At 41.3% G+C, this 25,423-nt stretch overlaps 1 protein-coding gene across 1 annotated transcript in view; it reads right to left on the minus strand.

Annotated features, from left to right (window-relative positions):
* Dna2 (DNA replication helicase/nuclease 2) overlaps positions 1–25,423 on the minus strand; it is a 30,842-nt gene that overhangs the window by 2,115 nt on the left and 3,304 nt on the right. The window contains exons 3-19 of the mRNA XM_013017094.1: positions 24,998–25,181; positions 23,387–23,532; positions 21,662–21,793; positions 20,184–20,403; positions 16,773–16,890; positions 15,873–16,035; positions 14,643–14,837; positions 12,995–13,225; positions 11,665–11,781; positions 11,477–11,586; positions 10,449–10,558; positions 8,895–9,119; positions 7,090–7,283; positions 6,768–6,857; positions 6,480–6,684; positions 3,859–3,948; positions 2,093–2,275 (exon numbers count right to left, since the gene is read on the minus strand). Coding sequence (XP_012872548.1) covers positions 2,093–2,275; positions 3,859–3,948; positions 6,480–6,684; positions 6,768–6,857; positions 7,090–7,283; positions 8,895–9,119; positions 10,449–10,558; positions 11,477–11,586; positions 11,665–11,781; positions 12,995–13,225; positions 14,643–14,837; positions 15,873–16,035; positions 16,773–16,890; positions 20,184–20,403; positions 21,662–21,793; positions 23,387–23,532; positions 24,998–25,181 — 2,713 coding nt within the window. The remainder of the gene's footprint in view (positions 1–2,092; positions 2,276–3,858; positions 3,949–6,479; positions 6,685–6,767; positions 6,858–7,089; positions 7,284–8,894; positions 9,120–10,448; positions 10,559–11,476; positions 11,587–11,664; positions 11,782–12,994; positions 13,226–14,642; positions 14,838–15,872; positions 16,036–16,772; positions 16,891–20,183; positions 20,404–21,661; positions 21,794–23,386; positions 23,533–24,997; positions 25,182–25,423) is intronic.

Below are 25,423 nucleotides of genomic sequence, written 5' to 3' on the forward strand. Positions count from 1 at the left end.
TATATATATATGGAGCCGGGCGCCGGTGGCTCACGCCTGTAATCCTAGCTACTCAGGAAGCTGAGATCTGAGCTAGTCCAGGCAAGAAAGTCGGTGAGACTCTTATCTCCAATAAACCACTAGAGAACCAGAAGTGGCACTGTGGCTCAAGTGGTAGAGCGCTCGCCTTGAGCTAAAGAACACAGGGACAGCGTCTAAGCCCAGAGTTCAAGCCCCACAACCAACCAAAAAAAAAAAAGGCATGTGTGTGTGTGTGTATATATATATATATACACACACACATGTATGTATGTATATGTATGTATGTATGTGTATATATATGTATGTATGTGTATATTTGGAGACCTACTGTACAGTAACTTTGCCCCTATAATTGGGATTCATTAATCATAGTATTTATCTACCCAAACTGAGATAGTGCTCAAGGAGTCTCACTTAGGTAGCTGCCAGTAAATTACTATCTTGAAGTTAAGAAGTGTCATAATGAAATAAGCTACTTGATTAGAATGTTGTTTTTTTTTGGGTCCGTTTGTGGGGCCTGAACTCTGGGCCTGGGCGCTGTCCCTCAGCTCTTCAGCTCAAGGCTAGCGCTCTACCACTTGAGCCATAGCGCCACTTCCAGCTTTTTTCTTTTTGCTTATGTGGTGCTGAGGAATCGAACCCAGGGCCTCAGACATGCAAGGCAAGCGCTCTACTACTGAGCCACCTTCCCAGCCCATTAGATTAGAATGTTAAAAAAAAAAAATCAGTTAAAAAAAAAAACAACTGCTGGGCACTGAATTACTGGCTCAAATCCATAATCCTCGCTACTCAGAAGCCTGAGCTCTGAGGATCACTGTTCAAAGCCAGCCTGGGCAGAAAAGTCCCTGTGAGACTCTTAACTCCAATTAACCACTCAAAAAACAAAAGTGGTGCTGTGCCTCAAAGTGGTAGAACACTAGGTTTAAGCAAAAGAACTCAGGGACAGCACCCACGCCCTGAGTTCAAGCCCTGCAACCAACAAAACAATGTTTTTTTTTTTTAAAAAAAGGCTCAATTGCAGTATCCAGGAAGTAAAGTAGCCAAGAGGGAAGGCAACCCAAATGTTGATCCAAAAGTGAATGGATAAATATATCTAAATAATGAAACATTATTCAGCTTTAAAAAGGAAGTGCTATTACTTGCTATAATATGAATGAACCTAAGTGCTATACTCCAGTTGCAAAAAGACAAATACTGTATGATTACACTTATGTAAGGCACTAGAAAGTCACATTCAGAGATAGAATGATAGTGATGTACAATGGCAAAGAGGATAGAGTTATAGCTTCGCAAACTGCAGAGCTCCTACAGATTTTCTTTTCTTTTTTTTGTGGGGGGGAAGGTGAGGGGCAGTCCTAGAGCTTGGAATCAAGACCTGGGCGGTTCCTGAGCTTTTGTGCTCAAGGCTAGTGCTCTACCACTTGAGACACTGCTGTGCTTCTGACTTCTTGTTGGAGTCTCATGGACTGCCTGGGCTGGCTTTGAACCTCAATTTTCAGATCTCAGCCTCTAGAGTAGCTAGGATTACAGGAATGAATCACAAGTTCCTGACCTGTAGATCTCTTAAAGAGCAGTGAGAACGGGGGCTGGGAAGATGGCTCAGTGGTAGAGCACTTGCCTTGCATGCTCAAGGCCCTGGGTTCGATTCCTCAGCACCACATAAGCAAAAAGAAAAAAGCCGGAAGTGGCGCTGTGGCTCAAGCGGTAGAGCACTAGCCTTGAGCTGAAGAGCTGAGGGATAGCGCCCAGGCCCAGAGTTCAGGCCCCACGACAAGACCCCCCCCCAAAAAAAAAAGAGCAGTGAGAACATCCTAATACTATTGAAGTATATAGTGTAAATGGGTTAAGATGTTAAATTTCATGTATGTGTACATTTTTGCTTATTTGCTTTGCTTTGTGCCTAACTGGCACAAGGTTTTAGGTCTGACTAAGAAGGGCAAGGCCCAGAGGTCAAGCATTAACACCACCAAAAGAAAACAAAAAAAAATCCAGCAAAAAGAGGGAACAGACAGAGAAATAGAGAACTGCCACAAAGGAATCAGAAGCAAATGCAAAACTGCAATGAACTTACAGTTCCGTCCTTATTGCTTCTGACAAAAGACACCAGGATGATTCTTTTATCTCTTCCTTGGTATTTGTCCACTGTATTAACTTCCACCATCCCAACAGAAGAACGTGCCAATAAATCATTGATGATCTTTAACTGCTGACGATATGGTGCAATTATACCAATATCAGAGGGATCACAACCAGCCTATGGAAGAGGACACATTTAAAATTAAAAAATCCTGATTTTTAAGTCCTTTAAACTTTGCTCAATTTATTAAGCTACAGGTTTACGTTATCTGCCCAACTGATGTTCACAATAGGTACTCTTATCTGAGTGTACAAGCATTACATTTGCTCTAAACCAATGTCCAGTGGAGAACCAGTGGCTTATGCCTTTAATTCTAGTTACTCAGAAGGCTAAGATGAGGATCATGGTTCGAACCCACCTGGGGCAGGAAAGTCCAAGAGACTCTATTTCCAATTAATCCCAGAAAAAGCCAGAAGCGGTGCGGTAGCTCAAGTGATAGAGTGCTTGCCTTGAGTAAAGGGAGCCCAGGGACAGCACCCAGGCCCAGAGTTCAAACCCGAGGACTGGCAATAAGTAAATAAATAAATATCCTCATTTCTCATAAAGAGACAAATACTTAATGGATCCACAAATTGTGGTACCTATATACAATGGAATATTAGGCAGCCATTGGAAAGGACAAAATAATGGCATTTGCAGGGAAATGGATAGAACTAGAAAAAATCATTAAGAGAGGTAAGCCAACAGCAAAGAGACAAATGGCACATGGTCTCCCTGATATGCGGATGTTAAATACAAAATGCAAGGAGATACAACAAAGTAAACAGGACTCAAGAAACATAGGACCTCCATCCATCTTGTCGAATCATTACTAAATGACCTCATGTTGTTGACCACATATAAGCTATATATATATGCGTACATCTGAGGGAAGCTAGGAGAAGGACACAGAATCAGAGGGAAATGGGAAAACATACAACAGAGGAGGCCATCAATGCTGCATTGGGCATTAATTAAAACAAGCTAAGCAACTCAAGGGCAGCGATGGGAGGAAGGATTAAGAGGGACAGAGGGAACAACTAACACTAAGCAAAAGGAAAGAAATGTACATACCACTCCATGTGGAAGAAATAGTTGTAGTGTCTAAGTTCATAGAATTCACAAACTCTGTAGACCACAATAAGGACCATTTGCCTCATGAAGGTTAGAATGTGTATCACTATCTCACAATACTTTGAAATTTGTGAAATTTATGTAATTACTTAATCACAATAAAAAATTACATAGAAAAACAAAGGAGGAGGTAACAATGCTCAACAGGAAATGTACTCATTACCTCACTCATGTAACTGTAACCCCTCTGCACGGTATTTTTACAATGAAAAATCATATATAAAAGAAAAGAAACAAATGCTTGGCCATTGCTCCTGCAGCTTTTAGAGCACAGTGGTCTGTATATCACCTAAAAGAAGTACTGCCACTCAAAGCTACCGCCTTCCGAATGCCTTTCACTGCATACACCTGATACAGAAGCTGCCAACACCCTATCAAATTGACTCGAGGGTGTTTTGAAATTATCCTCAAGGGAAACCCTAAATGCCATTAAAAAAAAATTACCTGTCTGAGACAAATTTTCTTCCAAATAAACACTATGGGTATTAGGCCCATTGTCGTCATAAACAAGAGTTAATCCCAGATCTCAAATATTACACAAGTGCTCTGCACCTGCATGCTGATTAGCCTTGAACATTCTCAATTACCTTAATAAAAATTGACGTCAGGAAAACTATGATTTGGGCCTCTGTTAAGTTGCTCACACCACTTTTTTCCACTTGCTCAGGTGCTGGAACCTAAGTAGAAAAATATGTAGCTTGTTTAATAACATCTCCAAAGTTGAAGATTTCTGGGAATGCTCAGTTTTCCAGTGAGACTTTACTCCAAGATCTGCAGATACAAGAAAGATGCTGTCTTCATAGCAGAAGGTGAAAGCAGCAACAGAAAATTAGTAAATCTGAGTCAGGAGCTGGTGACTCATAACTATAATCCTAGCTACTCAGGAGGCTGAGATCGAGAATCCCAGTTTTTTTTTGTTTTTCTTTTTTTTTTGCTGGTCGTGGGCCTGAACTCTGAGGCGCTGTCCCTCAGCTCTTCAGCTCAAGGCTAGCATTCTAGCTACTTGAGCTACAGCACCACTTCCAGCTTTTTCTGTTTATGTGGTACCGAGGAATCGAACCCAGGGCTTCATGCATGCAAGGCAAGCACTCTACCACTGAGCCACCTTCCCAAGCCCCGAGAATCCCAGTTTGAAGACAGTTTAGACACACTTGTGAGACCTCCTATCTCCAGTTCACCAGTAAAAAGCCAGAAGTGACAGTGTTAACCTTCATAAAAAAAAAAGTTAAGGATAGCACAAGGGCATGAGTTCAACGCCAGTACTGGCATGCATGTATGCACATGCATGTACATGAGTAAAGAGCTGAGGAAGCAACACACAATGAAAGAGGGACCCAGGCACCACTTCTAGCAAGGCCCACTCTACACCACACATCCATGCTTTACTCTGTCACCTCCCATTGTACAGGAATCGGACAGAAAAGACAGTGACTTGCCCATGACCTCTCAATAAACCCACACATCCACAATCCAAACATAGCTCTGGCTCTAATGTCAAAGCTCTGTATGTTTTCTTATGACTTTTATATAGGTAACACAGCAAAAAAAAAAAAAAAGGTCCCCAAGCTCTACTTGACTTCCAAGGGCTGCTCTATTATTAGGTATCCTCCATCATATATATATATATTTTTTTATTTTTAATTTTTTGTTGGTTGTAGGGCCTGAACTCTGGGCCTGGGTGTGAGCCACCATTTCTAGCTCTAAAAGCAAGTCCTTTTTTACCTTTTTATTTTTGACAATACTGGAGTATAAATTCAGGGCCTTACATTTGCTAGGTAGGTGTTTTCCCACTTGCGCCATGTTCCCAGTCCATTTGTGGTTTTACAGTTTTTTGTTCCTAGATAGGGTCTTTGATTTTTGTCTAGAGTCAGCTTCAGACCTAGGTCATCTTATATATTCCTGCCTTGTAGCTGGGATCACAGGTATGGAACATCCATGTGGACTGTTTGTTGGCATGGGGTCATTTACTTAAGAGGTAAAAATCAATAGGATTAAGGCTTAAGGCCAATCCAAGAAGTTAGTAAGACTCAATCTCCACAAGTAAACTGTGTGTCAGTGTGTTCCTGTCTCCCCAGGTACTCTGGAAGAAAGGAGGGTAGGAGATTCAGATCCCACACCTGTTCTGGGCAAAAATTCAAAAACCTATCTGAAAAATAACTAAAACCAAAAGGAACTGAAGGCCTGGCTCAAGTAGCAGAATATTTGCCTAGGACCTCTTAAGCCCTGAGTTCGAACCCCAGTACCATTTTTAATGTCAGGGTGGGGATGGTGGCTTAGTAGGGTGCTTGTCTAGCCTGCAGGAAGACCTGGGTTCAATTCCTCAGTACCACATACTCAGAAAAAGCTGGAAGTGGCGCTGTGGCTCAAGTGGTAGAGCCTTGAGCAAAAAAAGCTCAGGGACAGTGCCCAGGCCCTGAGTTAAAGTCCCACAACTGGCAAAAAAAAAAAAAGTCAGTTTGGGAATGGGGATGTAGCTCAGTGGTTGGATACGTAGCCTGCTCAAGGCCCTAGGTTCAATTCCCAGTGATGAAAACAAAGTCAATTTATTATTGTGTGTGTGTGTGTGCGTGCTCGCATACATAAACCCCAGTCTTGGAGCTTGAACTCTGGGCTGGGGCATGTCCCTGAGCTTTTTTTGCTCAAGGCTAGTGCTCTACCACCATTCCACTTCTGGAGATAAAAGTTTAACTTTAAGATAACTGAAGATAGGGCTGGGAAGATAGCTCAGTAGTAGAGCGCTTGCCTTGCATGCATGAGGCCCTGGGTTTGATTCCTCAGCACCACATAAGCAAAAAGAAAAAAGCCGGAAGTGGTGCTGCGGCTCAAGTGGTAGAGAGCTGAGGGCCAGGCCCAGAGTTCAGGCCCCACGACCAGACCCCCCCAAAAAAAAACGATAACTGAAGATAAAAGTCTCACAGACTTTACTAAGCTGGCTTTGAACCTTGATCCTCAGATCTCAGCCTCCTGAGTAGCTGGGATTATAAGAACCACCAGTGCCCAACCCAAGTCAATTTTGACATCCACCATCCGCTGGACTAAATCTCCCAAAGATACCTGAGCCAACTGAAGTAAAAAACCTTTATGTAGATCAGAAGCAGAGCTAGTTTGCCCTTGACTGACAAAATCCAACAAAGAATATTGATGCAAGCTGAGACATTTAAATATTGGCATAAGAGGGGAAAAACTTTTTTTAAAAAAATCTTTTTACCTTGTCTGTATTAAGAAAACAAACAGGATTGTTTGGCTCAAATACTCCGACCAGCCAAGGACTATCAGAATAATCAGCATAAAATTCCAGCTCCAGCTTCACATCTTTGAAGTTAGGCAGGCTAATCACAGCGTTGGCCACTTTATCTGATCCACACTCCAGCTTCCCTTCATAAGTCAGCTTATTACTTAAGGACATAATTTTGCTAAGAGAATTGCAGAAAATAATCTTAGCTTTGGTAGACAAAAGCAACCAGGAGAACCACTCACAGGGAACATTTATAAATACCTATTCATTCTGTACTGCACAGTCAATTGTACGACAGCATCCTTATTCTTCTCTAGCCTCTTGAATAAGCTTTCACTCATGCCAAGAGCTCTGCCAAAAAATCAAATTCAAGTTTTTCAATATACACACACAGTGCTCCTTAAAAAGAAGACAGTTTTCAATCGAAACATAAGGCCAGATGGGGTGGCATATAGGTCCCAGCTGCTGAGGAGGTTAAAATAGCATGAGGGGCAGAAAGATGGCTTGAGCACAGGAATTCGAGATGACCCCTCTCTGAGAACCTTAGTTCTAATAATGAAACAAAACTTAAACATCTGTCTACCTTGCTTCTCGGTTTAGCACCAGGGGAGGCAGCTGCTGATGATCCCCTACCAACACGAATCTCCGTGAAAAGAAAAGTGGGCCCAGGCAGACTGGTTGGCTAATTTGAGAGGCTTCATCCACAATACAAAAATCAAAAGTTCTGCGGGAAAATATTGGATGGTTTATTCCCATACATGTTGTTGCAACAATAAGCTAAAAAGAAAAAATACAAAGAAAATAGATCCATTAGTCAAATGTAAAAGAAACGTAGCTCATTTTTAATTTTCTTTTTAAATTTAAAGATTAAAAAAATAAATGTTTTGGGCTGCAAATGTGGCTTAGTGGTAGAGTATTACCTAGCATGCATGAAGCCCTGGCTTTGATTCCTCAGTACCACATAAACAGAAAAAGCTGGAAGTGGTGCTGAGGCTCACCACTGAGCCACCTTCCCAGCCCTGTACATGAGTACTTGTAACACTTTTGTGTGTAATAGCCTAAAACTAAACCCCAGATTTTCGTTGATGGATATAAAAACACATTATAGAACAATATCTAGTGATAAAAGGAAATAGACTTATTAATCTGTATAACACTCTGAGCGTGCAGAGGAGCAGAGTATAAGACAAATGCAATTTCTAAAGGTTACAGATGGTATGACTCCACTTAGGTAACATTGTTTCTGCTTATTATTTTCACATTGCCTCACTGTGTTGTTCACTGGTCTGAATTATGTTGAGCTCAAGTGATATGCCCAAATCCCGAAAAAGCTAAACACAGGTGATACCCAGCTCTAAAACATTGGTAAATTCTTTTATTTTCTGTTCAGCCTCCCTAGTGCTGATATTATAGGTATATACTGCCACTGACTGCTATAACCACCTTCCCAGCCCCAGGAGCAATTTCTTCATACTCAACTATTTATTGAGTAACAAACTAAACACTTCATTTCACTTCTAAAGAAAAGAATAAAGGTTGGAGGTGTGATTTAGTTGGCAGAGTGCCAGCCAATGAGCAAAAGTGTCAGGTACCAAGGTACCAAGCTCAAGTGCCAATCTTGGGCCAAAAAAAAAAAAGAGGACTGGGAAGGTGGCTCAGTGGTAGAGTGCTTGCCTTGCATGCATGAGGCCCTGGGTTCAATTCCTCAGCACCACATAAGCAGAAAAAGCCGGGAGTGGCGCTGTGACTCAAGTGGTAGAGCGCTAGCCTTGAGCTGAAGAGCTGAGGGACAGCGCCCAGACCCAGAGTTCAGGCCCCACGACTGACAAAAAGAAGGAGGAGGAGGAAGAAGAGGAAGAAGAAGGAAGAAGGAGAAAGAAGAAGAAAGAAGGAGGAGAAGGAGAAGGAGAAAGAAGAAAGAAGGAGGAGGAGGAGAAGCAGCAGCAGCAGCAGCAGCAGGGACAGACCTTGAGTTCAAGCCCCAGGAGTGGCAAGAAAAAAAAACAAACTCTAAACCCTCATCTAACTGTAACCCCTCTGTACAGTATCTTTACAGTAAAAATATATACAGGGGCTGGGAAGGTGGCTCAGTGGTAGAGCACTTGCCTTGCATGCATGAGGCCCTGGGTTCTATTCCTCATCCTCAGCACCACATAAGCAAAAAAAAAAGAAAAAAAAAATATATATATACAAAAAATCTCTAATCAATTGATCCTATAATATATAGATGTAGATATATATTATGCTAAGCATATACGCTACCACTAAACCAGTCAGTACATAAATATATGGACATCTAGTTAATGTGACTGAATTTCTCAGAGTACTATTTTTGCTCTCCTTCCTGACCCAGAAATTAAGTATTATCATACAATAATGTATACTTACTTGACTATTGTAGAGTTCTTCTAGAAGAGCTAAGGATTTAATGGACTTTGATCTGCAAATTTCCTCCTCTGTAAATTTCTGGATATCTGGATGAACCTTCTGGGTCTGACCCAAACGCAAAAATCCTATTTTGAACTTGGCTAACTTCAGAAGAATATTGTCAACAGCTGAGTGTGTATAGCTGGTCAGCAAAACACTAAAGCCACAGGCATAGAGTATTCTTACCTAGTGTGGGGGAAAAAGAAAAACAGCATTAGTTTTAACACCAGACAACTTTAAATATGTTTATATTTTCCAAACACAGCTAGAAAACTCAATAGGAAACATTAAAGGCTGAGCCAAGTAACTTTAAAAAGAAACTATACAATAAAAATGTTTTATAAAAATCATATGCATTATTATTACATTATTAAGCATGTATTAATAATACATTACTTTTTATTATATATACTAAAAAATATTAAAAACAACAAAAAATACCTTGCAAGGGCTAATAAAGTTTAATAAGTAAACTTTCAAGTGTATGATTAAAAAGTAGCAACTAATAAGAAGTTGGTATGATCATTATGATTGACTGCTTAGAAATTTAATAACATTTAAAAAAATCAACTTGAAAATCTATTTCATTGCTAACTCATTTTTGAAGGGAAAAGAAAACATACAATGACATATCATACATCACCAACAGAAAGGTCTTTAAGGGCTAGGAAGATGGCTCAGTGGTAGAGAGTTTGCCTTGCATGCATGAGGCCCTGCATTCCATTCTTCAGTACCACATAAAACAGAAAAAGCCAGAAATGACGTTGTGGCTCAAGTGATAGAGTGCTAGCCTTGAGCTGAAGAGCTCACCTGTAATCCTAGCTACCCAGGAGGCTGAGATCTGAGGATCGTGGTTCAAAGCCAGCCCAGGCAGGAAAGTCCATGAGACTCTTATCTCCAATAAACCACTCGAAAACCAGAAGTGGCGTTGTAGTGGTAGAGCACTGGCCTTGAGCTGAAGAGCTCAGGGACAGCGCCCATGCCCAGAATTCAAGCCCCATGACTGACAAAAAAAAAAAAGGGAAGATTTTTAAGAAATTCTAAATGCAAGGTATCTAAAACTTATTGCAATTATTTGTAATTCAGCTTTATTATTTCTCATATCATTCTAAAAACTTAAATTGAAATAATGATTTTGGGGGGGGGGGTGGGAAGAGGGTTATGGGCCTTGAACTCAGGGCCTGGGTGCTGCCCCTGTATTCAAGGATAGCACTCTACGACTTGAGCCACAGCACCATTTTTGGTTTTTGAGTGGTTTACTGAAGATAAGAGTCTCACTGGGACTTTTCTTCCTGGGCTAGCTTCAAACGGTGAGCCTCAGATCTCAGCCATCTGAGTAGCTAGGATTATAGGCATGAGCCATAAGCGTCTGGCCAAAAAAATGATTTTTTTAAAAAATTAAAATCTAGACCTAAAAAAAAATCTAGTCCTTTTGAAATCATATATGAGAATCTTTGAACTGAGAAGAAACTGATCTACATATGTAGTTTCTCAGAATAACAACAAGAACCTTACGAGAGTACATATTGTGGTTGTCTTTCCTGTCCCAGGCATACCCACGATGAGCGTGTAGTCTCTGGAAAGAAGAACCTTTTTCATCGCTTGCCTCTGAGGCTTATTCAAACCTACATTTAAATGAAAACATAACAAGAAAAACAAAATTAAACTGAATTCCAGCTGGGCATTGGTGGCTCACATTTGTAATCCTAGCTACTCAAGAGGATGAGATCTGAGGATTCAAGTTCAAAGCCAACACGAGCAGGAAGTCTGAGACTCTTATCTCCAATAAACTACCAAAAAGCCTGAAATGGCACTGCAGCTCAAAGGGGTAGAGCAGTAGCACTAGCCTCGGGCGCAAATGCTGACATACCACCGGGGACCAGCAAAAAAAAAAAAAAAGAATTTCAGTGAACAAATTCTTTCCTTCTCAGGCTGGGAATATGGCTTAGTGTAGTGCACTTGCCTAGCATGCATGAAGCCCTGGGTTCGATTTCTCAGTACCACCTAAACAGAAAAAATCAGACAGAAGTGGCACTGTGGTTCTAGGGGTTTTGCTATTCTTGAGCAAAAAGAAGCTCAAGAAGCTGGGCATCCATGGCTCATGCCTGTAATCCTAGCTACTCAGAAGGCTGAGATCTGAGGATCGTGGTTCAAAGCTAGTCCAGGCAGGAAAGTCCATGAGACTCTTATCTCCAATAAACCACTAGAAAACCGGAAGTGGTGCTGTGGCTCAAGTGGTAGAGGGCTCACCTTGAGCTGAAGAGCTGAGGGACAGCTCCCAGGCCAAGTTCAAGCCCCATAACTGACAAAAAAAGAAGAGAAAAGAAAAGAGAAAAAGAAAAGCAGTCTGTATCAGTCTGTTCAGCAATAACTTTTCAAAGTAAAACAATCTTATGATGATCTTTAAGGACATAAACCATTTCTAAGAGTTTCTGTCTAATCATTATAAGTTCAAAATCTCATTAACTATTAAGAATGTAAACTATAGAGTCATTTACTTTATAAATAGAAGAAAGAAAAATTGAAGTGCTGGTATGGCATACCCTTCAGTATGTTGGCAACTGTGTCCTTTGCATCATGGGGGAGAACAGAACTGAGGTAGGGTATGAACTGAGGTTCCTGGAAGTCAATGATTAAATCTCGAAGCTTTTTGCTGAAAAGAAAGGAAGTACTTTTAGTAATATTCCTTATAAAAGTGGGGAGGAATTTAGATTCATTCATCATTACAAACCTGGCATTGGTGTTTTCCATCAATTTAGAGAGATTTCCTAATGGGGTATCTACATCACAATTTTTTTCTTCCTGGTCTAATCTGAATAAAGTTGATTCTGGGAGTACCGACAAGTTCCTAAACAGCAACACAAATATACATGAGTCAAAACAGCCTGGTACTCTCACAAAAATAGCCCTAAAGACCAGAACATTCAGGAATAGAACCACACATTTACAACCAACTAATTTGTGACCAAAGAACCAAGAATATACAGTGGAGGAAAGACAACCTCTGCAACAAATGGTGCTTGGAAAACTGGCCACTTACATTCAGATGATGAAACTGAGCCTCTCTATCTCTCACCCTATACACAAATCAACTCCACTTGGATCAAAAAGCTCAAAGCAAGATCTGAATTGTAAATCTACTGCAGGAAAATGTACAAAAAACTCTGGTAATTTTTTTTTTCTGAATAAGTCTCTAGATGCTTAAAGAGAATGCGAACACTAACTGACAACTGGGAATCTCTTAAAGATTTTCTGCACAGTAAAAGAAACAATCACCAAAACCAAGAGACAACTCATACAAAGGGCAAAAATCTCAACTGGATACTGATGACTCATGCCTGTAATCCTAGCTACTCAGGAGACTGAGATCTGAGGAATGCAGTTCAAAGCCAGCCCAGGTAGGAAAGTTCATGAAACTCTTATCTCCAATTAACCACTAGAAAACCAGAAGTAGTAGAGCACTTGCCTTGAGCTGAAGAGCTCAGGGATAATGCCTAGGCCCAGAGTTCAAGCCCCACAACCAACAAAACAAAAAAAAAAAAAGTTCAACATTCTTAACTATAAAAGAATAGTTCCGGAGCTGGGAAGGTGGCTCAGTGGTAGAGTGCTTGCCTTGCATGCCTGAGGCCCTGGGTTCGATTCCTCAGCACCACATAAGCAAAAAGAAAAAAGCCGGAAGTGGTGCTGTGGCTCAAGTGGTAAGCGCTAGCCTTGAGCTGAAGAGCTGAGGGACAGTGCCCAGGCCCAGAGTTCAGACCCCACAACTGGACCCCCCCCCAAAAAAAGAATATTTCCATCTAATCTCAAAGTGGCAGCCTTCAAAAAAACAAACAGCAAATGTTGGCAAGAATGGGGGGGATGGGGAGAATACCGAAAAGTACAGATCTCTTTTTGAGGATATGAAAACTAAAATTCATTGTGGTAATCTCTGTACAACACATGTGTGTGCACATACATGCTAGGCTACTTCTTCAGTTCTTAGTAACTATTAGAATATATTAAAAAACCATGCCACATGAATTATGTATTGACTAATATCAAAAGCAGCAGGATTTCATTACCTGTCTAGTAAGCAGGTTACTGCTGTCTTGTTAATCATCTTCACATATCCCTTAGACAAAGCAAACAGTGTTCTCTCTTCCCCACTTAAAATAATCCTGTCACCTGTCATTAGGTTGGTGAGAGGTATGGCACCACCTTTACGCTGGAAGTTATGTAAGTACTGCCCATCACAAACTCTCTGTACGTGTCCTATTCTGACCAGGTTTCCAATGCAGTTGCCTTTCTCCTCCCTGTGAAAGAGACAAGAAAATCTTTCATTCATATCCTATGTAAATCCATTGTATTTGTATTTTCCCACTATTTGTTTGCCTGTTTCTCAGCTCAGCTTGAGAAAAGTTACCAAGACTCCATATCACCTCAACCAATAATGTAGGTATGTTGGCACAGCCCTGTGATCCCAGTTACAAGGTAGGTCCTAGGTAGAAGAACTGAATGCTGTTGTTGGCCCTGGGCAAAAACCTGAGACCTTATCTGAAGCAAAAAGGGCTCAGAGTATGGCTCAAATGGTAGAGCTTGTGGGAAGGCTATGCAGCTTGCTGTTCCTCAACACAATCCTAGCCTGTTTCCTTCCTTTCTCCTCCATTTTCCTAACACTACCAATACATAAAAATTTGCCTTAAGATATCCTCAGGCTTCTGGGGATGGCTCACACTTGTAATCCTAGCTACTCAGGAGGCTGAGATCTGAGGACTGTGGTTCAAAGCCAGCCCAGGCAAGAAAAGTCCATGAGACTCCTATCTCCAATAAATCACTCAGAAAACCAGAAATGGTGCTGTGGCTCAAGAGGTAGAGCACTAGCCTTGAGCTGAAGAGCTGAGGGATAGAGCAAAGGCCCAGAGTTCAAGCCCTGTGACTGGCAAAAAAAGATCTCCTCAGGCTGGATGTCGGTGGCTCCCACCTATAATCCTAGCTACTCAGGGGCTGAGATCTGAGGATCGAGGTTCAAAGCTAGTCCAGGCTGGAAAGGCTTTAAGACTTTTATCTTCAATAAATTACCAGAAAACTGGAAGTGGTGCTGTGGCTCAAGTGGTAGAGCGTTGGCCTTGAGCTGAAGAGCTGAGGGATAGCGCCCAGGCCCAGAGTTCAAGCCCCACACCTGACCAAAAAAAAAAAGATATCCTCAAATTTATACTGATACCATTGATAATAAAGACTTCACTACTCATTTTTTATTTCTACTTTTATTTTTTGGTCGGTTGTGGGGCTTGAGCTCTGGGCTTGGGCGCTGTCCCTCAGCTCTTCAACTCAAGGCAGCGCTCTACGGCTTGAGCCACAGCGCCACTCCCAAAAGGATTGTTTTTTGTCGGTTGTGGGGCTTGAACTCTGGGCCTGGGCACTGTCCCTGCACTCTTCAGCTCAAGGCGAGCGCTCTACCACTTAAGCTATAGCACCAATTCCTTAACTACTCATTTTTTAAAGTACAGTTTCTTGAGACATACTTAACCTATAGGAAGCTTATTACTAACAACTGTGACACAGAACATACAGAGAAATGATGTTCTACTTAAATGCAATTCATGGGCAGCCATGAGGGTTTTCATGAATAAATGAGCTCACATCCTAGCTCCTATTTGTCAGGAATCTTGATTGCCATCATATTAACTAACGAAATTAAAAGGACTTTGCAGCATAGAGCAGACTACTTACATTTCAGAAGCAGGCAGTAACCAGATATTTTGGTGATTCTTTCTGTTATCTTTTGATTGTGACTCCAGAGTTAACATTAGGCACCAAATGCTGAAGTACTCCAAGTGTGAAAGCTTCAGATGCTGGGTCTCTTCTTTTATTTTTGACAGCATCGTCTCTGGGACTGAACTGTGCTCTACCTGTTGTTCAATTGCTCTAAAAAAAGTTGCAAGTTAGAGGAGGTAGCGCTCAGCGAAAGAGGGTTTGCGCAGGCCTTCAGTTCATCCCTCTAGCTCCAAGTTGGAGTGGTACTTAAAACATTTTGCTGGTTGGCTATAAAATGACCTTTTCTAAAGTAAGTAAACATTTTAAATTACTATCCCAATTCAACCACAGCCTTTTTCCTTAAAAGTCACTCCAACAATCTAATAAGCCACATGGATTTTTTCTTTTTTTTGCCGGACTTGGGACTTGAACTCTGGGCCTGGGCACTGTCCCTGGAGTCTTTTGTTCAAGGTTAGCACTCTACCACTTGAGCCAGTGTCACTTCTGGCTTTTTCTGTGATTAGTTGAAGATAAGAGTCTCATTGGACTTTCCTGCCTGGGTTGCCTTCAAACAGCAATCCTCAGATATCAGCCTCCTGAGTAGCTAGGATTACAGGCATGAGTCACCAGCACCCAGTTACCCCATGGCTTTTTATAAAACAGAATGTGTAAGAAATTCAATACTCCATCATTGCCTTCAGTAAGCAGCAACTGAACTTCAGTATACACACTTGAAGGAAAAAATTAAAAGACAGGGCTGGGAAGGTGGCTCAATGGTAGAGTGCTTGCCTTGCATGCATGAGACCCTGGGTTCAATTCCTTAGCACCACATAAGCAGAAAAAGCTGAAAGTGGCACTGTGGTTGAAGTAGTAGTACAAGGCACTAGCCTTGAGCTGAAGAGCTGAGGGACAGTACCCAGGCCCAGAGTTCAGGCCCCACAACCGACAAAAAAATAAAGTTGAAAAACAGTGACCAGTACTGAGTTCATACATCAGCACTGGCACATATACAACAAAAAGAAAACACAAAATAAAGTGAGTACTTTTAACTTTCTGGTCTCTTCATTGTATAAATACTATATAGCAAAACACTGTAAAATAAAATAAACAATATGGAATCACCAACGCCACACCAACCACCAATGTTAAATTCCTGAGCTGAGCTCACATTCAACTTGAAATATGCTTTGGAAAGGTAGTATTTACCTGCTATACAGGGCACAGTTGCTTATTTGTGAACAGTATTCACAGGTTTTCTTGTCCTCAGTGATTTCTGGCAAAGAGGCAAGCTGTGTCCTCTTCTGTCCAGTACACATGCTGAAACGGTGCAGCAAGGAGAACGCCATCTGGTTCCTTAGCTTTAATAATTCTATCAGGGAAAGTGGGTCATTAAAAGACCTTCACAAACTATTACAACTTTTCTAATCTATCAATAATAACTTTCAGATTAAGAAACAAAGAGTAGGGGCTGGGAAGGTGGCTCAGTGGTAGAGCGCTTGCCTTGCATGCCTGAGGCCCTGGGTTCCATTCCTCAGCACCACATAAGCAAAAAGAAAAAAGCTGGAAGTGGCGCTGTGGCTCAAGTGGTAAAGCGCTAGCCTTGAGCTGAAGAGCTGAGGGACAGTGCCCAGGCCCAGAGTTCAGGCCCTATGACCAGACCCAAAAAAAAGAAAAAGAAAAGAAACAGAGTAGAGGACAAACTTTTCTTATACTTCCCACCAAGTTACAATAGCTATTACAGGTTATACTCTGGGACATTTTCTTGAAGTTTTTGTCCACTTGCTAATTTCTTGAAACAACAACTTGGGGCTGGGAAGGTGTCTCAGTGGTAGAGCGCTTGCCTTGCATGCATGAGGCCTTGGGTTCAATTCCTCAGCACCACATAAGTAGAAAAAGCTGGAAATGGGGCTGTGGCTCAAGTGGTAGAGCATTAGCCTTGAGCTAAAGAGCTCAAGCCCCACGACTTAAAAAAAAAAAACTACAAGCACAAATTACAATTTATAGCACACTGAGCAAGAATAGGAAGCTAATTGTCAGGTTTAAAACTATTGCCCAAAGGTAGAGGGAGGGGCCCCAGAGAAGAGAAAACAAAGCAACCAGCTCAACCTCTTTTATCTAGATGTTTGGCAGGCACAGGGTACATCTGGCCAGTCTTGAGGTAGAGAAGCAAGCCAGCCTCTGGATCTGCTCTTCTCTCTTGGCTTAGCAGAGTGTACAGAATAACCTGTGCAAAACAGGTCAGGAAACAAACACTAAGCATTCTGTTATCTATTATTTCCATATATATATATATATATATATATATATATATATATTTTTTTTTTTTTTTTTTGGTTCTGGTCGTGGGGCCTGAACTCTGGGCCTGGCCGCTGTCCACCAGCTCTTCAGCTGATAAATGCCAACCTTTTTTTTGGTTGGTCATGGGACTTGAACTTTGGACCTGAGCGCTATCCCTCAGATCTTCTACTCAAAGCTATCTCTCTACCACTTGAGTCACAGTGCTACTTCCCATTTTCTGGAGGTTTATTGGAGGTAAGAGTTTTATTGCCTTTACTGCCTGGGCTTTGAACCACAATCCTCAGATCTCAGCCTCCTGAGTAGCTAGGATTACAGGATTGAGCCACCAGCACCGGGCTAATGCCAACATTTTTAATAATTTTTTTATTGATTACATAAATTTCACAAATTTCACAGAATTGTGGGATAGTGATAGTTTAAGTCACAAACACATTTTAACCTTCACAACGCAAACTGTCACTACCATGGTCTATAAAGTTTGTGAATTCCATAAACTTTGACAATTATTTCTACAATTATTTCTTCCAAATCGGGTGATATGTACATTTCTTTCCTTTTGCTTAGCTGGAATCCCTCTTCTCCTCTTATTCCCTCTCTCCCCATCACTGCCTTTGAGTAGTTCATTTTCATCAATGTCCCTCAGTTGGTTTAGTGACCTAAACTAAAAATGCCAACATTTTTTAGCCTTGCTCTAATAAATTACCTCATTTTTCCCCTAACATTAAAAAGTATAGAGATTGACTCAGTGGAAAAAATGATCAACTAGAATACTAAAGGCTATATAGGCTTCATCCCCCACACAGAAAAAAAAAAAATAAAAATTAAATTAAAAAAAGAACTTATGGGCTGGGAATGTGACTTAGTGGTAGAGTGCTAGCCTACCATGCATGAAGCCCTGGATTCAATTCCTCAGTAAACAGAAAAAGCCAAAAGTGGCACTGTGGCTCAAGTGGTAGAATACTAGCCTTGAGCAAAAGAAGCTCAGGAACAGTGCCCAGGCCCTGAATTAGAACCCCAAGACTAGCAAAAAAAAAAAAAAAAAGAAAAAGAAAAGAAAAGAAAAAAAATACTATTTTGTTCTTTTTTTTTGTCCGTCATGGGGCTTGAACTCTGGGCTTGAGTGCTTTCCCTGAGCTCTTCAGCTTTCTACCACTAGAGCTATGAAGCCACTTCTGGTTTTCTGGTGGTTAATTGAAGATAAGAGTCTCATAGACTTTCCTGCCCAGGCTGGCTTTGAACTGTGATCCTTGCATCTCAATCTCCTGATTAGCTAGGATTACAGGTGTGAGCCACTGGTACTGGCTCTATTTTATTCTTAAAAGTAATCCTAGGGGCTGGGAAGGTGGCTCAGTGGTAGAGTGCTTGCCTTGCATGCATGAGGCCCTGAGTTCGATTCCCCAGCACCACATAAGCAAAAAGTAAAAAGCTGGAAGTGGCGCTGTGGCACAAGTGGTAGAGGGTTCGCCTTGAGCTGAAGAGCTGAGGGACAGTGCCCAGGCCCAGAGTTCAGGCCCCATGACCGAACCCCCCCCTCCCAAAAAAAAAAGTTATTGTGGCTTCTCTCCTTGTAAAGATAAAAGTTTATCAAATAAATATAATTTAACACAGTAATATTCTCTGAGTTGAAAGCACAGCAAATTGGAGCAATGATTGACCTAAACAAAAAAGGACTTGAACTCAGATGATGTCAACGTTGAAATGCTTAGCTTGTAAGAAATTTCAGTCAAGTTTTAACAATATCAACTAAAGCCTGGCACTGGTGGCCTGTATTACTACTCAGGAGGCTGAGATCTAAGGATCACAGTTCAAAGCCAGCCTGGGCAGGAAAATCTGTGAGACTCTTATCTCCAATAAACCACCAGAAAAACAGAAGTGGCACTGTGGCTTAAGTGGTAGAGTGCTAGCCTCGAGCTGAGGAGCTCAGGGACAGTGCCCAGACCAGAGTTCAAGTCCCACGACCGAAAAAAAAAAATTAACTAAAGAATTTTCACTCTCACCTACAAAAGGCACATTTAATTTGAGGAGTGAGGGGATGTTGGTAATGGAATTGGGTCTCGAGCATGCAGCAAGCATTCCTACCACTAAGCAACTTCCCCACCTCTATTTAAACCTTTGACTTCAGAGTCTGTCTCCTATCTTTACATGATTTTCCCTCCTTAAGAGGGCCTACATTTACACAAGTCTTTAGTTTGGAATTGCAGCATTTCTGTATTATCAATTGAAAATTTAAAACTTCTTAACAGGAGAAAGCCATATTTCCAACTACTCCCAATGTCTGTAAAATCCAGTAATAAGTGAAAACAAGCTTACTTTACTTTTCATTCCCAAACAGAAAAGCCTTTGTGGAACTTTTAATGCTGGTTAAGAAAGTAGGTGGGCACCAGTGGGCTCACTAGCCACTCAGGAGGCTGAGATCTGAGGATCTAGGTTCAAAGCCAACTTAAGCAGAAAAATCTGAGAGACTCTTATCTCTAATTAACCAGATAAGGATTTTCTTTTAGTAGCATTATTTATTTAAGCTGGTAGTTTAGTAGCAAGAAATGAGATCACTAAGCCAGGTGCCTGTAATCCTAGCTACTCAAGAGGCTGAGATCTGAGGATCACAGTTCAAAGTCTGCCTGGGCAGGAAAATCTCTGAGACTCTTATCTCCAATAAACCACCAGAAAACCTGAAGTGGCACTATGGCTTAAGTGGCAGAGTGCTAGCCTTGAGCTGAAGAGCTCAGGGACAGTGCCCAGGTCCAGAGTTCAAGCTCCATGACAGACCAAAAAAGAAAAAAAGATGGGATCACTAGCTTACAAATTCAGTTATATTACTCTCATGGAGAAAATTATCTATGCAGAACATAAATATTTATAAAATAACCTGAAAATCATGATGCATTACAAATTTAAAAATACATAAAGCTACTACTCAACTACTCAAACACTACCTAGGGCTGGGAATGTGGCTCAATGGTAGAGTGTTTGTCTAGCATGCATGAAGCCCCGGGTTTGATTCCTTAGTACCACATAAGCAGAAAATGCTGGAAATGGCACTGTGACTCAAGTGGTAGAGTGCTAGCCTTGAGCAAAAGAAGCTCAGGGACAGTACCCAGGCCCTGAGTTCAAGCCCCAGGACTGGCAAACACAAACACACAAAAGTACCTGAATTGAACCAAAAGATATCAAGATCACATGTTTAAATACATTAAACATCCATTTTCTTCAGATACATACCTGACTGCGGTGTTCAACAGAATTTGATTCTTTGCCAGTTTTAAGTTCCAGTGGCATTATCTTATAATGAGTTTTAGACCCTCGATGTATTTTCACACCAACTGTAACATCAATTTTGCCCTTCAAGCCAAACCTAGGAGACCAAATACTTTCTTCAATATCTAGTGAGTTTGTTACTTCAATGCTGCATGTTGAATTACTGTGACTACCATCACTTGGACTGGAAAAAAAAAAAAAAAAGAACACAAAACCCCTTAATTAAACAAAGCTCTTTTCACATCTGTTGGCCCTGAATGTTTCACACTGAATATGGGGACAGGAAAGAATCTACATATCTTCTTCTATTTGTGTTGTGTGACAAGGTCACACTACATAACCCAGACTCACCTGGAATTCACCATATAACCCAAATTGGCCCAAGCTTGCATTCTTCCTGCTTCCTCATCCAAAATGCTGCGACTACAGAGGGTCACTATTATTTCTGGCTCTAATATATATTTACAGGCTCTAATACACATTTATTACACTCTTTTAGAATCTTAAAGAGTGGTCCCTAAAACAGGAGCTTTGCATCACTGGAGAACTTGTTATAAATGTAAACCCTCTGGGCTGGTGAGTTCTTGTAATCCTAACTACTCAGAAGGCTGAGATCTGAGGATTGTCCTTTAAAGCCAGGTTGAGCAGAAAGTCTGTAAGACTTTTTGCTGATCCTGGGGCCTGAACTCCAGGCCTGGGTGCTATCCCTGAAACTCTTTGTTTCAATACCACTTGAGCCACAGTGTCACTTCCAGCTTTTTCTGAGTAGATTATTATGAGATCAAGAATCTCGTGGTCGGGCATCGGTGGCTCATGCTTGTAATCCTTGCTACTCAGAAGGCAGAGATCTGAGGATCACAGTTCAAAGCCAGCCTGGGCAGGAAAGTTGGCGAGACTCTTATCTCCAATAAACCACTAGAAAACCAGAAGTGGGCCCTGTGGCTCAGCAGCAGAGAGCTCACCTTGAGCTGAAGAGCTGAGGGATAGCACTCAGGCCGAGTTCAAGCCCCACAGGGGGAAAAAAAAAGTCTCATGGACTTTTTTTTACAGGCATGAACCACTAGTATCTGGCTTTTTTTTTTTTTCTTGCTAGTCCTGGGGCTTGAACACAATGCCCAGGTACTGTCCCTGAGCCTCTTTGTACTCAAGGATAGCACCCTACCACTTGAACCACAGTGCCACTTTGGCTTTTCTGAGTAGTTAACTGGAGATAAGAGTCTCATGGACTTTCCTGCCCCGGCTGGCTTCAAACCACAATCCTCAGATCTCAGCCTTCTAAGTAGCTAGGATCATAGATGTGAGCCAACAGCATCAGGCTTGTGTCTGGCTCTTTAAAACTCAGTTGTTAAAAAGAAGGAAAAAAAAAAAAACAACTTTGATTCAACATCAAGAATGGGATATGGATCTAAAAATATGAACACTTGATAAAATGTATTTCTTACAGAGAGAGCTGCATCTGAGGAGAGTCAGATGAAGTATTCTTATGCATGAAGTCTCCAGCCCATTTAGAAAATGAAGGAAGATATTCCTCTACATCTTGCATTATTTCATCCTGCTTTAGGTTTAAGCGGTACCTGTCAAAATAAAATATTAAATATAGAAAAATTATTATAAGGAAGTAGAGGGTGGCTCAAATGGTAGAGAGAGTCCTGAGCAAAAAAACTCAGGACCAGTGCTCTCAGGCCTTAAGTTCAAGCCCAGGACCAGTAGTAAGTAAGTAAATAAGAGAAACATAAATAAGGAAAAATAATCTAAATAGACAATCCAATTGTCTAACTAAAGTGAACTAAACTGTGGTTAGATATGTAAAAGAATATTGTTCAGCATTAAAAAGGATAAAATGATAAAACATGCACTCAACACATATAAGGTTTGAGTCCAGCATTCAAAAGAAAAAGAATTCTAACACAAGCTACAACATTGATGAACCTTAAATCTAGGTGAAATTGAAATCAAATGCTAAGTTAACCATAATATTAAGTGAAGTAAACTAGTCACAAAAGGACAAATACATGATTCTATTGCTATATGATAACTAGAGTACCTCAAAACAGAGATAGCCGGGTGCCAGGAGCTCACACCTACAATCCTAGCTATCTAGGAGGCTGAGTTCTAAGATTAACAGTTTGAAGCCAAACTGGGCAGGCGAGTCCATGAAACTCAATTAACAAGCAAAAAGCCAGATGTGGAGTTGTGGCTCAAGTGATAGAATATCAGCCATGAGTAAAAAAAACTAAGGGAGAGCACCCAGGCCCTGAATTCAAGCCCGTATACTAGTAAAGAAAAAAAAGAGAAAGAGAGAGAATGTGAGAAATGCTTATCACTTTTTCCAGAATCTTTAAGTAGTTAGACTTTGAAAATGCTTCCAGCTGACTATAAACTCACACAATTTTTAGTAACATACTAGTTCTAGAACTAATGCAAAAATATTCAGTACACATTCCCTGAGAACAGGTAAGGAATCTATTCAGCACTGTGAGAATATTTAGATATTGTTAATCTAAGAATTCCTGTTGTGTTAATTTCAAGATCTCTTCACAGACTTGCAACAGGGTCACACAAGCTTGCAGTCTGCATTGTAGGTTATACTAACCTATCCTGAAAAGTATAAATCTAGAAACCTAAAAGCTAAGCAAGAGGTTGTTTAAAAATTATCCCTGCAGGGGCTGGGAAGGTGACTCAGTGGTAGAGCGCTTGCCTTGCATGCCTGAGGCCCTGGGTTCCATTCCTCAGCACCACATAAGCAAAAAGAAAAAAGCTGGAAGTGGCGCTGTGGCTCAAGTGGTAAAGCGCTAGCCTTGAGCTGAAGAGCTAAGGGACAGCGCCCAGGCCCAGAGTTCAGGCCCCATGACCAGACCCAAAAAAAAAAAAAATTGTTCCTGCCAAGCCAGACTCTGGCGTCTCACACCCGTAATCCTAGCTACTCAGGAGGCTGAGATCTGAGGATCATGGTTCAAAGTCAGCCCAGACGGGAAGTCCATGAGACTCTTATCTCAAAAAAAAAAAAAAAACACTCAGAAAACCGGAAGTAGAGCTGTGGCTCAAGTGGTAGAGTGCCCGCCTTGAGCTTAAGAGCTGAGGGACACGCCCAGAGTTCAAGCCCCACGATTGAGGCCCCCCCCCCAAAAAAAAACAATTATCCCTGCAGTTTTCTCACAAGTACTCACATTTCCTTCAAATGCTTTATTTCCTGAACGGTTTGAAAAGCAATTTCTTGCAGTTTTTCAGGGGCAAAACTATTATTAATTGCCTTTTGGAATACTTCATGGAGGACTGTGCCAATCAGCATGTGGCGGGTAGGTGAATCGGAGCCCTATAAAAATAAAGCATACAGCATTCTATCTTATAACACATACATTGCATACTATTCAACCATCATAGCCAAAGTACACTGATAAGACAAATGACGAATTATTAATGCTTGGTTACAATTACCACAGGACACTCATGGCTCACATACACCTGCAATCCTAGCTACTCAGGCAGCTGACACCTAGAGGCTAGAGATTTGGAGCCAGTTCAGGCAGAAGTCCAAAAGACTCATGTGGGGCTGGGAAGGTTGCTCAGTGGTAGAGTGCTTGCCTTGCATGCATGAGGCCCTGGGTTCGATTCCTCAGCACCACATAAGCAGAAAAAGTGGGAAGTGGCACTGTGGCTCCAGTGGTAGGGCACTAGCCTTGAGCTGAAGAGCTGAGGGACACCGCGCTCAGGCCCAGAGTTCAGGTCCCATGACCAGCAAAAAAAAAAAAGACTCATGTCCAATTAACCAGCAAAAAGCCATAAATGAAACCAGGTACCAGTGGCTAAGATCTGAGAATCTCAATTCAAAGCCAGCCCAGACAGGAGATTCTTCTTACCTCCCACTAACCACCAAAAAGCCAGAAGTGGAGCTGTGACTCAAGTGGCACAGTGCCAGCCTTAAGAGAAAAAGAAAAAGCTCAAAGACAGTGCTAGGTCCTAAATTCAAGCCCTAGGACCATTACCAAAAAAAATAGTTTGAGATAAGCTGGGTGCTGATGGTTCATACTTGTCATCCTAGCTACTTAAGAGACTAAGATTAGAAAGATCAAGGATCCAGGATAGCCCAGGTAGGAAAGTCTGCAAGTCTCTATCTCAACTAAAGAAGCGGGGTGTGATGGTACATGCCTATCATTCTGGCTAAGGTAGAGAGCAAAAAATTGGATCATAGGGGCTGGGAAGGTGGCTCAGTGGTAGAGCGCTTGCCTTGCATGCATGAGGCCCTGGGTTCATTCCTCAGCACCACATAAGCAGAAAAAGCCAGAAGTGGCGCTGTGGCTCAAGTGGTAGAGTGCTAGCCTTGAGCTGAAGAGCTGAGGGACAGTACCCAGGCCCAGAATTCAGGCCCATGACTGACAAAAATAAATAAATAAATAAATAAATAAAACAGCACAAATGAGGCCTAGAGAAATGGCTCAGTGGTAGAATGTTTGCCAACAGTTGAGTTCAAACCCCAGTAAAACGCACACACTCACACAAAGAATTTAGGCACCTGCCTTTAAATCTAGCCCTGCTACTTACTAGTTATGTAAAATGTTAAATAACATCTATCTACCTGGCAGGAATGCTGAACGAAGGATTACATGAAACAGTGAATGTAAAAGAGTTCTTTAGAGGCTAGGGATGTTATACAGGGGTACAGTATGTACCTTACATGTGAGAGATTCTGGGTTCCATCCAGAGCACAGAAAAAGGAAAAGGTAAGGTGTCCCTCTATAAACTCTGTCCCTGTATTAACATTAGATGCTAATATTACTTACCCTAAAAGTTTCACTCAAGACAGCTCTTCTCATACATCGGATACTACTGGCTATGCTTGTGCCAGAAATCAGCATGTCTGGATATAGAATCAAATATCCAAAATCTTCATCTATTATCCAAGTATCAGATGTAACATCTCCCTCCAAATGAATGATATCCCCTGGCTTTACTGGTACAGAACACCTGAAAATAGAACAAAGTTACAGTGCAAAGCATTATTTATGTTCCGACATTTAAACATGAAGAAGGCTTTAAAAAAAGTAATTTACTGCAAGGCAAAAAAGCCAGTTCAAGGATCTGAGTCAAACCTCAGTACTGGGGGGAAGAAAAGTATTTTATCTAAAGAAGAAATCAATGTCTCTAAACCTCTCAATCTTTTTAAAAAATAAAACACAAGCTAGGAGGCTGGTGGCTCACATCTATAC

Source organism: Dipodomys ordii, unplaced genomic scaffold (assembly GCF_000151885.1).
Source record: "Dipodomys ordii isolate 6190 unplaced genomic scaffold, Dord_2.0 Scaffold34, whole genome shotgun sequence".
Taxonomy (NCBI): Eukaryota; Metazoa; Chordata; class Mammalia; order Rodentia; family Heteromyidae; genus Dipodomys; species Dipodomys ordii.